Source organism: Myxocyprinus asiaticus, chromosome 10 (genome assembly GCF_019703515.2).
Source record: "Myxocyprinus asiaticus isolate MX2 ecotype Aquarium Trade chromosome 10, UBuf_Myxa_2, whole genome shotgun sequence".
Taxonomy (NCBI): Eukaryota; Metazoa; Chordata; class Actinopteri; order Cypriniformes; family Catostomidae; genus Myxocyprinus; species Myxocyprinus asiaticus.
This window is the reverse complement of record NC_059353.1, coordinates 35,115,836-35,128,186: the sequence shown is the minus strand read 5'-3', so window position 1 is coordinate 35,128,186 and position 12,351 is coordinate 35,115,836. Positions and strand designations below refer to the sequence as shown.

The window sequence follows — 12,351 nt, the reverse complement described above, 5'->3', positions numbered from 1 at the left end:
CCCAATTTAACAGTTTTTAAGAGGTCTAATATTCAACTTGTGTGAGTGCTTGGATGGTAAGTGTTTCTACTTCAAATGTACTGTACCTGATTGTGAAGTTTTTCTGAGATTTGTTCCTTGATATGCCAGTTCTTTGGTGAGCCATTGCTAGTCATTCTTTTAAAATATAATTTTGATGAAAATAAAATGGTATGTCAGCTTTAGTATTGTCAGTACTATGACTGCAATAACACGCAAGTCATTTTTAAAGCAAGCAATAACATCTGATTCAATAAAAACTGTTTGCTTTACTTTAATTAAGCCCTTTCACAGACCACTTACATGCCTTTTGTTTTTCCTTTATTTGTGATTTGTGGCCAATATAAATAACTTTGTGTGTTTGTGCATGTTAAAAAAGAAACAGTGACTTGGTGTGGCTTGATTGATGGCGGTATTATGTTGCCAATTATTAGAGCACAAAAAAGGATGCTGTTATTTTCTACTCCATCCAGCAAACCCCAGCTAGAGGTCAGTGCCTAAATGTGCGGGTATCAGCCTTTGCCTATATCACTCCATCTTGATGTATGAGTGCTTAGCTACAAATTAAACATGCTCCGACCTTTTAGGGGGTACTTGCTTAACAGTACGCCATATGGACTCATTTCTCTATGTGATTTAGTCAAAAAGCCACTTTGTTGCCTGCTGTAATTACTTTGTGTACACACATCTGGATTTGGGTTTCCAGATGCAACAAGCCATCCAAAGAAATGTGACTGTGATGTTCATTTAGATATAGGGAAGGTACAACTGCATATTGCACTTCATATTCTTGTTCACCCAACAATTCCAAGCCATTTTTCTTGAGTGAAACACTCAAGTTTCAGCTAATGCTTTTAGAGAGAAGGATTCTGTAATAGATATTCAATAAATATGATACTGTTCTCAAGATAGCAAATAGTTCTCGGTTAAAATGAAATAACCTTTTATGTTTCAGATTTATTGCAGCATGCCTTTTGCATGCATGTTAATCAAATGTGGCCCCTCTATAAAGACTGAAATATAACTGTCTGATAATGATATATTGCAAATTTGTGCATCACTCGTGAAATTATTTTCAAAGATAACCTGTACTTTTTTTCTGGAACTTGTCTGAACCAGAACAACCTTTATTCATAAAATTTCAGAGGGCCACAAAGTGTTACAAAGTCTATTACAAATATTTATAACTTTTATTGATAGATTACTTGTACAAGATGTACATTCTTTTTTTGTAAAACAACAGAAAAAAACTCAATGGCGAATCATGTTTGGGCATGCTTGCATATGCAATATGATGTAATACGACAAATTCCTCGGAGCATCAAGAAAATCTCAACAAAAATTATATTCAAAAGTAATACGGTTTCACCCACCATCCCTGAAATGTTTGTAAACTCAAACACGCTACATTTTCGTCAAACAAATGCACTGCAGTCACACGTTTGCTTAAAATTGTTGCAAATGTTAACATTTAAAAAAATATAAAAATAAATGCAAAGCCATGTAAATATGTACACTTGAAATTTGACTATTTAACATTTATAAACTTTCAGATAGAATAATAAATAAAAGCAACCATGACTTCAATTAAAGAAACAGAAACATTCCAAAACAACAGCAATGGTGGAAAACAATGAAAAACAACCCACGCTGTAGCATTTATTGTTAGAGGTAGACCTGACCAGGATCTACTAGTTCAAAGGCAATTGATGTCTGAACTGGCAATCGGTTTCCTAGTATGGTCATGGAAATTATACTGTTTTTGTTCCCTTGGTAACAAATTCTTGAGCATATTATATTAAATTAGATATTTTCAGGAAACCATATAATAACTAGCTTCTTGTTTAAATGGGAAAAAAGACTGTGGATGCAGCAGCTGAAACATGTAATATTGTAAATTATTTTGGAGTATTAAAATTAATAATTCTGCCTACTATTACTATCATCAAATTGTTTTTTTTTTTTGTTTTTTTGGTGGAAAATTTATTAATACTGAAAACAGGCACTTTTATGACCCGTGAACCTAGACAATTTGTGTTATATTTGTACAGTGTGAAATAAATGTTTCTTGTCTGCCTTAGGGTAATATCAATATCTCTTTAAATGCACGTGTACAAAACTATATTTGAATACAATTAAACCTCAGGGAGTCATGGCACATTGCAAATGAGTTAGCAAATTATCCTTTACACAGCATTGAAAGATGTGTTTGTGGCAAAGAACACATCAACATCAGTGCAAAAAAAAAATCCCAACAACTTAGAATCGTTTTGTTTAATTAACAAACATCAACCGCTATATTCAGTTTTCAATATTTACAGTATTGCACTTAACTGCACATAATTGCATTTCAGTTAAACTGATGTTTCTTAACATTTTAAATCACAAAATTGCAGTTACTGTTTATGCTTCTGAAAATAATAATAATAATAATCATTTCAGTGAAATGAGAGCCAAATTAGTTAAACAGTTTCCCCTTACATAAAAGTAGTATATCTTGCATCATAAACACCTTGACACAAGACCTGAAGTGCAAAAGCTAGTTTCACTTCAATTCCAGGACACATCACATAAAAAAGAGAGCACAAAATATGAGAATGAAAGCTAAAGTCCATACACATGCCCAGAGGAAATAACAGCAATGTAACATTTCCTCCCAAAACAGAAATAATCATAAGAATTCCACTAAAAACCAGGCGATTGTACCATTGATGTTATTGCTGTTTTCAGTCTTTGTCCACAGCAGAATGAAAAAAAATAATAAATGTTCAAAAATGCAAATAACAGCTTTAGATATGAATCATAATGGAGGGTTATCATGGCAGTGTTCAACACAGATGTATGTCAGTTACAATGGAGGCCAGCCCCAATAGTTCTATCCTTCGAATGAATGTGCACTAGGCAGTGGCACAGTGGTAGGAGGCAAATATGGCCGTCTCTATGAGGTTGAAATTCCAAAGTTTCAGAGTCTGTCCATAAAATGCACTTGTTCAACCTCTAGCCTCACTCTGTGTCTGCCTTTGCTTTTTTAAAGTCTTCTCTCCTAAACGCTGGTTTTCAGACAGACATCCAGACATTTTTGTATGGTCCTGGGGCTGTGATCTGTGCCTGGAAAGGGCTGAGCCAGTGGCCTCCAAGAAGTCCTGCCTGTTGGGTGAAAAGTAAAAGGTGATTCATTGGTATTTAATTACCTTTCTCTACAAGTGGTTTGTTTTGGCAGCTGGGTTTTTTTGTGTGTCTCCCCTTACACCCCTCGTCAGTACACCTTTTTCTCTTTTGTTTTTATTTTGTTTTGTTTTAACTGTGAGTGTCACGGCCTTTTCACAGGCTTAGTCTTGTGTTAGAAGCAATTATCAGTTCAGAGCAGCAGAGAAGCCCATGGGGGTCAGAGTCCCAGCGCCTCGGCGTGTTTTCTTGCCTTGAGTCGCAGGTCAGCGATGCTGGAGTTCTTGCTGTTGCTCTTGGCAGCCGCTACCACGGCGGCTGCTGCAGAGGCCGAGTCTGCCAGCGACGCGATTGGTAATCCAAAGGGTGGGGGTGGGAACATCAGATAGGGAGCGTGGGCTGCGAGGTGTGGGTGCAGGTGAGGATGGGAGTGTGTTCCTACCCCCTCCAATTGTAACTGAGCTTGGACCTACGGGTCGAGCAAAAACAAACACAGAGTTAGTCACCGGCCGTGGGGTCAGCTCGAGGAGTGCCAGGGATCTGGTTTCAAGCTTGGACACTGTTCGGTTTCCCCATGCCGTTATTACTAACTGTATGTTTTCGGTTCAAATAGTTCAGTGCCAGCTCACTCGGTGCATTCTTTTTCATCTGATCTTGAGCTGAATTATGCAGTGTGCTCAGACAGCTTAATAGTCAAAGAAGTTCCATCACTTGAAAATCTCAGCATATTAGTTTGATTAATATAGAAACATTCCATACAACCTTTAAAAGCTTCAACATCATGTAATCTTAATTATATATTCAATGGCATAAATAAACAATTTCGCACCCAAAATATTCATTCTCATATATATAAATATTTATTCTGATATTTCCTGTTAGATGTAAACAGGCAGCATAAAATATAAAGTTGCAGATTCTTAGCAATTATTTCAGTAAGATGAGGTGAAAATTAGACATACGCTGACTTATTTTTTTATTTTCTTTTTTAGTATTCTTCTCATGTATCTTACCCTGCACAGGGATCATTAATATTTCAAAGCTTTACATTTTGCAGTCCAACTAAAATACAACATCTGACAACAAGTTTTTGACACAGGAAAAGAATGTTTAACCAATGTTTCTTTTTCTGTTTTCCACTAGCATGCAAAGCATAAGGAGATTACTTTGAAAAGAGGATAAATAATGTCAGACTTGGTAGTCTGTTATTTTTGGAAAATAATAAGGTATGAATACAGCCTGTCTCATCTTAATTGCTTTGGTGCTGGCAATTTAACCACAGGCCTACTTCATCTATGGAACATCAACAAATTTTAATTAACTCTGTGTGAAAATATTCATAAAATTTAAAGCGGCCTATTGCTCCAGAGTCTCCAGATCAGTCAAATTGGACTGTGCAACGCTTCTACAGGGGCAGTCAGAACAACAGGTGGTGGACATTTGTGGTGTTCAGTATGCAATCCTCACGCCTCTGCCCTGCCAATGCTGCCCAGTGCCGCTCAGTGCCAATAACCATCACTGCATTATTTCTCTCTTTCATAATCTCTTTTATCTGCCTTCCCCTCGCTGTGCTATTAGCTTAATTATGGCTGCTCTCTCTCGTCTCGGTGATAGTCTCGTCAGACAGTTCTTCACCACCGCTTCTGAAACGGACACCATATGAAATGTCTCTCGGTCTCTCTAATCACACTCATCTCTCATCGGGACCTGGAGGTGAAAGGGTCGCTTGAGTTCGACACCCCCTTTGGGACGCACGCTTCGCGCAAATGCATGGACACCAGCGTCAAAACAGATGTTTGGTCAAAGCCTAAACAAATCTCAGCCGCGACATTAAGGTTAAAGATATAGTGGGGGAAGTCGACTGAACTGCACATTTGCACGTCACATTATTTTAAGCTATAGACCTTATTCAGAGAAGCGCATTGTTTCATTTTGACCGAAATAACAACGAGGTGTGAGGGATGGACTTGCAGTCTTTTCAGTGGCATGCACAAGCTATGTAAAGTTGTATACAGTTTCCAGTTTTCACAACTAGTGTTTTCTGGAGTTTTGACCACTGAAATTTTATTATTTTTTTCAATGTTGCGTCAGCTGAACGATCAACAATTCTTTAAACATCAGTACAACCCACTGAAAATACCACTGCCTCGTTTTCCTTCCCAACAAAACTTAAATATGGTGATACCCTGACTAAGGCCCATTAATGAAACGCCACAGTTAAAAAGAACATAGTAGGCTATAACTGAATAAAGCAGTTTTTCGTAATAGGTTATTTTCCTACCTGTTGAAATGGCATTCTAAGTGCGCCCATATTCACGTAAGGAGCGACCCTGCATGCGTCCAGGTGACTCGCAGTGCCCAAAATAACGCCTGAAAAGAGCAAGATAACACATTAGCAAAATCAGTCATATATTGTTTTTGTTACATGGAAAGACTAGTGCTAATGTCTTATCCATCTGAACTACAGTAAATCTAACGAGTTAGAAAATAAAAATGGAATGTTTTGTAACTATTTATTAAAATATTTTTTTTAGCTTTTTACCTTTGTGCATTTGATTTTCCTGTTTTCTGCATTTCGCCCTTCTGTTCTGAAACCATACCTAAAATACATAAAAAAAAGGTAACCATTTAAATCACGGTCACTCTTCATCTCGACCTCCACCGACTGTTTATATATGTATTAAATAAATTGCACACATGTGCAAAGTTCTTGCAATTAAAATTGCTCCTCCGGCCAACATTAAAAAAAAATAATTAATAAATAAAATAAAATAAAAAAATGTGCTTCTGATAGTCTTTCGAACCTTAATAATTATAAGGAAATTCAAACATGTAACTGGAAAAGCGAGTTCTGTTATTGATTGTTCCACAATTCTTGTTTATTATTAATAAAGCAGTGTTTACCTTTTGCACATTTGTATGTATATTTTTTAACTGGGTCTATATTGATCCATTTTGTTTCGTAAATGAAATGTTTTTAGCTTTAGCAAATCTGTGCCCTTTGTTTAACTATCCTGTTAACTCACAATTTTATCTTTTGAATGCATTTTCCAATTCACTCATTAGTCAATTTCCTGAAGCAAATAGGATGCTGCTTAAACATTAGGTCTAAAATAAATTTTAAACAGTATGAATTTGAATGTAGCCTATACAGCTTTCTATAACTATACGTTATAGACTTTTACTTTTACTATAAGCGCTGCTGTTTGATAATACAGACTCGCTCATTAAAATTTGAAAGAAAATAGTTTTTGACCATTTGTGCTTTGTAAGATGCATTTTCATATGAAATCATTTAGGCTATTATTATTATTATTATTATTATTAAAGGGACACATTTTTAGTGCGCCAAATAAATGCATCGTTTTTCAATCTTTTGATCGATTGTAATTATCCAGCAGTATGCTATAGGGAAAGTGAGCTACACTGGTTTCGACAGTTATTTCTTCATTAAGGACCACTCAATGATGCGGTTCACAAATACCCTAATCTGATTTCCTTTTGATTTTTATTAGAGACAGTGAATAATGACATTTAATTTAGCACTGCACCAAAAAACCGAAAGATATTAGTCGTAATTGAATTACTGCCTTCTCACTGAGGTCTCATAACTTTCAATTAGATTCTTGACAGCTGGTCGGTGTGGGGTTTCTGTAGAACATTATAGTAACAGGTTAATATCAACTGGCTTCCCTATTTCGTTTTCACTGTGAAATTTCTGCGCAATTTAAAATTGAAAACATTCATAAAATGTTGTTGTGAAGCATCTCTATATAGATTCGAGGGACTTTTTTTTTTTATGCAGTGTGCTTTTTATTATTATTATTATTATTATTATTATTATTATTTTATAGCCTATATCAATTCACAGCTCTTGCGAGCTGACCCAGTCTTTGGTCTGCTCTTTAATCGGATTTCACCTCCGCCTCTAAAACATTAAAAACGTCGTGCTTGCAAGCTGTCACACTGGCAAACATTGTTACTTATTTTCCCATTAAATTGTGTAACGCGGGGTATGTCACTGTAGGAGTTAAGGCAGAATTGAATTATTCCTAATACATTTTTATAGGAACAGTATATCAAGCCAATGGCAGATATTACAAAGATAAGGTTGGAGAAAATGAGGTGAGTGACACAAGAAGGTATCCCCTGCAGCAGCGGTTCAATCTCTTCATTAATTTTAATGATGTGGTTAGATCTTTCTGCAGCACATAAGCAAGTTTTCCTTTAAATATAGCTGCTGCTGCTGCAAGAACTAAAAGGGCTATTTCATATCAACACCCACTACAGAAACTGAACCTGCATAAATCGGAAGATAACAAAAGTATTGGTGTATGAGTGAAGAGACCAACAGCTGTCTCAAAATGCTTGTACATTTTTGGCGTGTTATTTAGTAGGCCCTATAATATACAAATTGAATCTAGCCTATGCAATCTGTGTAGAAGGGATGCAGGCCTACTGCAATTTGCATTATTTATTTTATAATTTTTAAGTTCATTTCTCTACAACAAATTGTCTCAAGAGGGTTTTAACAATAACTCGTAAATGCATTTAGCCTCTTAATAAAAAATAAATAAAAATAAAAATAAAAAAAAAAGTTTAGTTTTCTGAATAGATTACCATCAAATTTACTCTAGGCCTATGGCCATGAACGCCACAACACCCGTTATTATTGTATTATCACAGGCCCACTGTTTACTGCTACAGGCAACATTAATTATAGGGGCAAAAATAAAAAATAAAAATACACGAATAATCTTTTAAAGTGCGTGGAAATTAATTTATTCATTATACTGCACTGATAGGTATGCTACGTAGTGTCACTGCTGTAGGCCTACTTTAAACTGCATCAAGACGATGTAAGCAAAACAACGAAAAATGAGTTTACACGCTGGACCTCCAGCAGACATCCGGTTGTTTTAATTGCCACTAAAAGAATAGTCTACACTATGATACATTCGTTCATAAATTAATCTACATCCTCTCTGCCAATGTTGTCAAATGATTCCTATTTAAATGTCAGAATATTTGAAAGTGAATGTTTGCCTGTTTTATCCGAAAATGTTTTGAAATCTTTTTTAGAATGCAGTTTCAAGCGACTTTGTCTTTTTAGTTTAGACAGAAAGAAAACATTTGGAGTGTGTGTAAGAATTAGAGCTTACCTGTACACGGGCCTCAGACAGCCCCAGCCTTTGACTCAATTCCTCCCGCATGAAGGCGTCCGGGTAATGCGTTTCATCAAATAACCGCTCCAGTTCATTCAGCTGCTCTAAAGTAAAATTTGTCCTGCTCCGTCTTTGCTTCAGTTTACTCTGTGCGTCCTCGTCCTCTGATTTCACGTCTTCCTTCTTGTCTTTGCAGTCGTAAATTCCTGTGTGAAAACACAGCACCAAAACATCAACAAAGTCTTTCGTATAAAGCGTTCTAATGCATTGATTGCTCGGGTTTTTAAAAGGGTTTACATAAAGGCTCAGATGTATCTAAACTCAATCATTTAAACAGTTTAATGAAATAAATAAAGCTAAATAAACCGACTCATACGAAGAACTGAATTTTAACAGCGTAAACACAGTGTCAACAACACAGAACATTGTCTCGAAAGTTTCGCTGAAAATGTTAAACTTCACCAGTGGGTCGAATTTAACATTTTTAATGTACAAAATCTGGGATGTAGCCCTACAATAAAACGAAGAGCTCAAAGTTGTTTTGAAACTAAATTTATTGTGAAACGCGTAATGTAAATAAAGCTGTTTGTATATATATATATATATATATATATATATATAACGAAACATGTTGTATATATAAATACATACATATATATATATATATATACATACATATATACCTATATATATATATATAAATGCATACATACATATATATATAATTTTTTATAGCTAAAATTAAATTCTCAGACTCCTAGATTCACGCGCGGATAATCCTAAAATCATATTTTAACATAGTAAGTGACATGAGAAGTTTACAAAGTGACATTACAGCTTTGCACTTGTTAAAAAAATTGGAGCTGGACCCTCGTGCCATAACAGTATTGTAACTATGTTATAAACTATGCAGTTTTGGAAGCCCAATTTAAATCTGCGAAGTTTTGTCTTTATTGTTTTATAATATATGCTACATTATCAATAGAATTTAATTTGCAACAATGTTGTTGTTGTTATTATTGTTATTATTATTTTTAGTATTATCATTATTAGCCTGTTATCATTATTATGTTGCTGTATTATAAAATAAACTCATGGGCCTGCCATGGTTAAAGCCAGTGTGGATAGACAAGCGTAAAAACGCTTTTCTTACAGTCCCTAAAGTAAAACTGTTATAATTTAAAACTCTCTTTCGAGCTGATAGGCACATGGCTCTGTGTTAAATCCCAACTTTTGGAGATTTGTGAGAATAAAGACTAAGTAAGTGTCTTTTTACTCCTTTCCTGGCAATACAAGAAACGCGAAGAAGTAAATGGATAGATCGTCCATTCAAATGTGACAAGACTGGGGCCTATTGTTTTGACTGTAATGACGTAATTGCTGAAATGTATGTATAGACAAGCCTACTCTTGTGTATTTATTGCATTCAAATTTCCCGTCGCGTATTTCTTATATTTGACCAAATAAAGTAGGCTATGTCTACACACGGCGCATGTAACAACGAACAAGTGCCCATTACATCAGCTGAATATAGCTGTATTTCTCCACACGCATGCTTGTTAGCCTCTTATGACGATCGAAATCACTGTATAAGGTAATGAAGATGATCTCAGTATACACTTATCCAGCTTTTATTGATATTTCTACAACACCAAACGTACAGTCCGACATTCATTTCACACGCCTAATTTTGAACACGTCTCCAATCGAACACATAACACAACACTTTGCGGAACTGTAACTCACCGTCAGTAGCCCTTGTCACGTTAAACTCCTTCAATTTCTCCTTTTCCAGCTCTACGTGCTCCTTGAAAAGGTGTACCGGACAATGGTTGTTGTTGCTTTCGGTAATCTCCTGAAGGCTGGTCTCCGAGTTTCCCAGCTCTCTGGCTCGGGCTAAACCACTCTCCAAAACTTCCCTGTACGTGATGCTCTCCTTGCTGCTCTCCTTGGTTTTCTGATCGAAGGATTTCGACACGAACGCCGTGAGTTCTTCCATGGCTGATTACAAAATCCACTTTAAAATTACCCTAACGCGACTCTTTTTGTCTGCTCAACAGTGAAAGCGGCGATATATTGGCGTGGAGAAGGATTAGTTCACTCCTGCTGTTATGTCTGTGTTTTTCAGATCACACTATTTATACACGGCCACATCAGCCCGGCCCCCATCGCCATCATGTCTGGAGTCATTACAGGCGGTTCTGAATTTAACTTTCAGCGGCTTTTCCTCAAATCAATGCTGCACTGGATGGAGTCCCGTTAATTTAATTATAATTCATTAGGATTCCTACAGTGATGTGTGGTCAATTGGAAATGGGAACCGTGTTAAATTAATTCTGTGATAATTCCATTGACGCAATTAGAGGGTATGAATATTAAAGCATACAATATCATTTTTTGTGCATTCTAATATATTGACGTTAACATGAATAGAGAATAACGCTGGTGGAAGAGAAACTATTCATGTGAAAATAGACATCCAAGGTCATCCAGTGTCTACACAATTTTTAAATATATCCATCGAGAACATGAAATGGAATTTTTAGCTAAATAATTTTCAAAAATATAAAGATTGGAAAATAAATGTCATTTAATATTGCCCATCATATTATCCATAATATTTTAGGATTGTGAACAAATGACTTGTTTAGATGGTGTCGTAAAATAGTTTTGTTCTATAGGCTGTACTTTCGCTTTATCGTTTTAGAAAAGGCGTGATTTTACTTAGCCTACTTGTGCTTGTCGTTTTGTAACAATTTAAACGGGGAAAAATAGGGCTGACTATTTTATGTAAATATAATTTACATCAGTGAACAAAGAAACAAAGCTGGTGTGATTGCCTCTGCAATCCTTTCAATTTCACGTTAAGTGTTTGTGATCGAGCTTTTTTATGATTTAAATATGTACATTATGGAAATTGCACGACAAAAGTAATTGTACTGTAACACCCTGCGTCGTGATATATTATGTCATTATGATGTAAATCATAATGACACAGAATATATTACACATAAGATAAATCTTAAAGATAAATCATATTAATTTACATTTAAGAAATTTAGAACAGCGTATACCATTTCAAATAAAGACTACAGGCGTATTTTGATATTAAAGTATTTTTGGATCTCTCAAAGTGTAAGACAAAATCAATAACTCCATCAGTGGCTTAACAATGAACATTTGTTTCTATTTCACAGAGTGGTTATTTTAAAAATGCATAAGAAGCTCGAATATGGTGCTATGATATCGCATGCTCGGATCAGTGCAGGGCGAGAATAAAAAGGGCAGAATCAAAAGGCAGTTATGATCCCCTGTGTGTATTGAGCACCATGGTGTGAAATCGTCCATGTAAACCTCGCAGATGACGTGCTTGATAGCCGTTTATTTATAAAAATCCATCCTCGTTTAAGACTCTAGTAGCTGTCATCTTATTTTTCTAACACATGACCATGTGGTTCATGTTGTCTTATTGTCTTCATTTAAAGAATATACCTTCTGAGCGAGAATGAGATATTTTTCAGTTTGATTTTTGAGGTCGAGTACATTTTTTTTTTCTGCAAAAATTAAAATCATCATTCCGAAAAATAGACAACATTTTTAAGGTAGGCTATTATTATTAGCCTATTACTAATGTATTTATTTATTCATGCAGTTATGTTGTTTATAAGCACTGATGCTGGTTGCAAACTCTGTGACAATTTTTTAAGGGTCACATTTAAGGTTGAAGGATCAAGTGTGTCAGGTGCATCTTTGAATCCAGGAGATTCCAAGAGTTTGCTGTAGCTTACCTATAGTTTCCTGAAACACCGGATTACTCTTTTCTCAATTGTTTTTATGACAGTTTAGAGCAAGGGCTAGGCCCTTCATATTTTCTTTAATTGTTGCTTACTTTAATGGATTGTAGGACTTCAAAGTGTCTGGTGCACATGTTTTAAAAAGTGAGTAGATAGCGCACAATAGGTGCAGCACATCCACATGTGGCTCCCAATCAACAACAGCCTCC

At 35.6% G+C, this 12,351-nt stretch overlaps 1 protein-coding gene across 1 annotated transcript; it reads right to left on the bottom strand.

The window, feature by feature from the left end:
• Positions 1–1,173: 1,173 nt before the first annotated feature.
• Positions 1,174–10,443, bottom strand: shox (short stature homeobox). Its single transcript, XM_051709439.1, has 6 exons — positions 10,095–10,443; positions 8,346–8,554; positions 5,726–5,783; positions 5,465–5,553; positions 3,437–3,652; positions 1,174–3,165 (listed from the first exon to the last, which is right to left on the bottom strand). The coding sequence occupies exons 1-6, from the start codon at positions 10,345–10,347 to the stop codon at positions 3,076–3,078; spliced, it is 915 nt and encodes a 304-aa protein (XP_051565399.1). The 5' UTR covers positions 10,348–10,443; the 3' UTR covers positions 1,174–3,075.
• Positions 10,444–12,351: the final 1,908 nt, after the last annotated feature.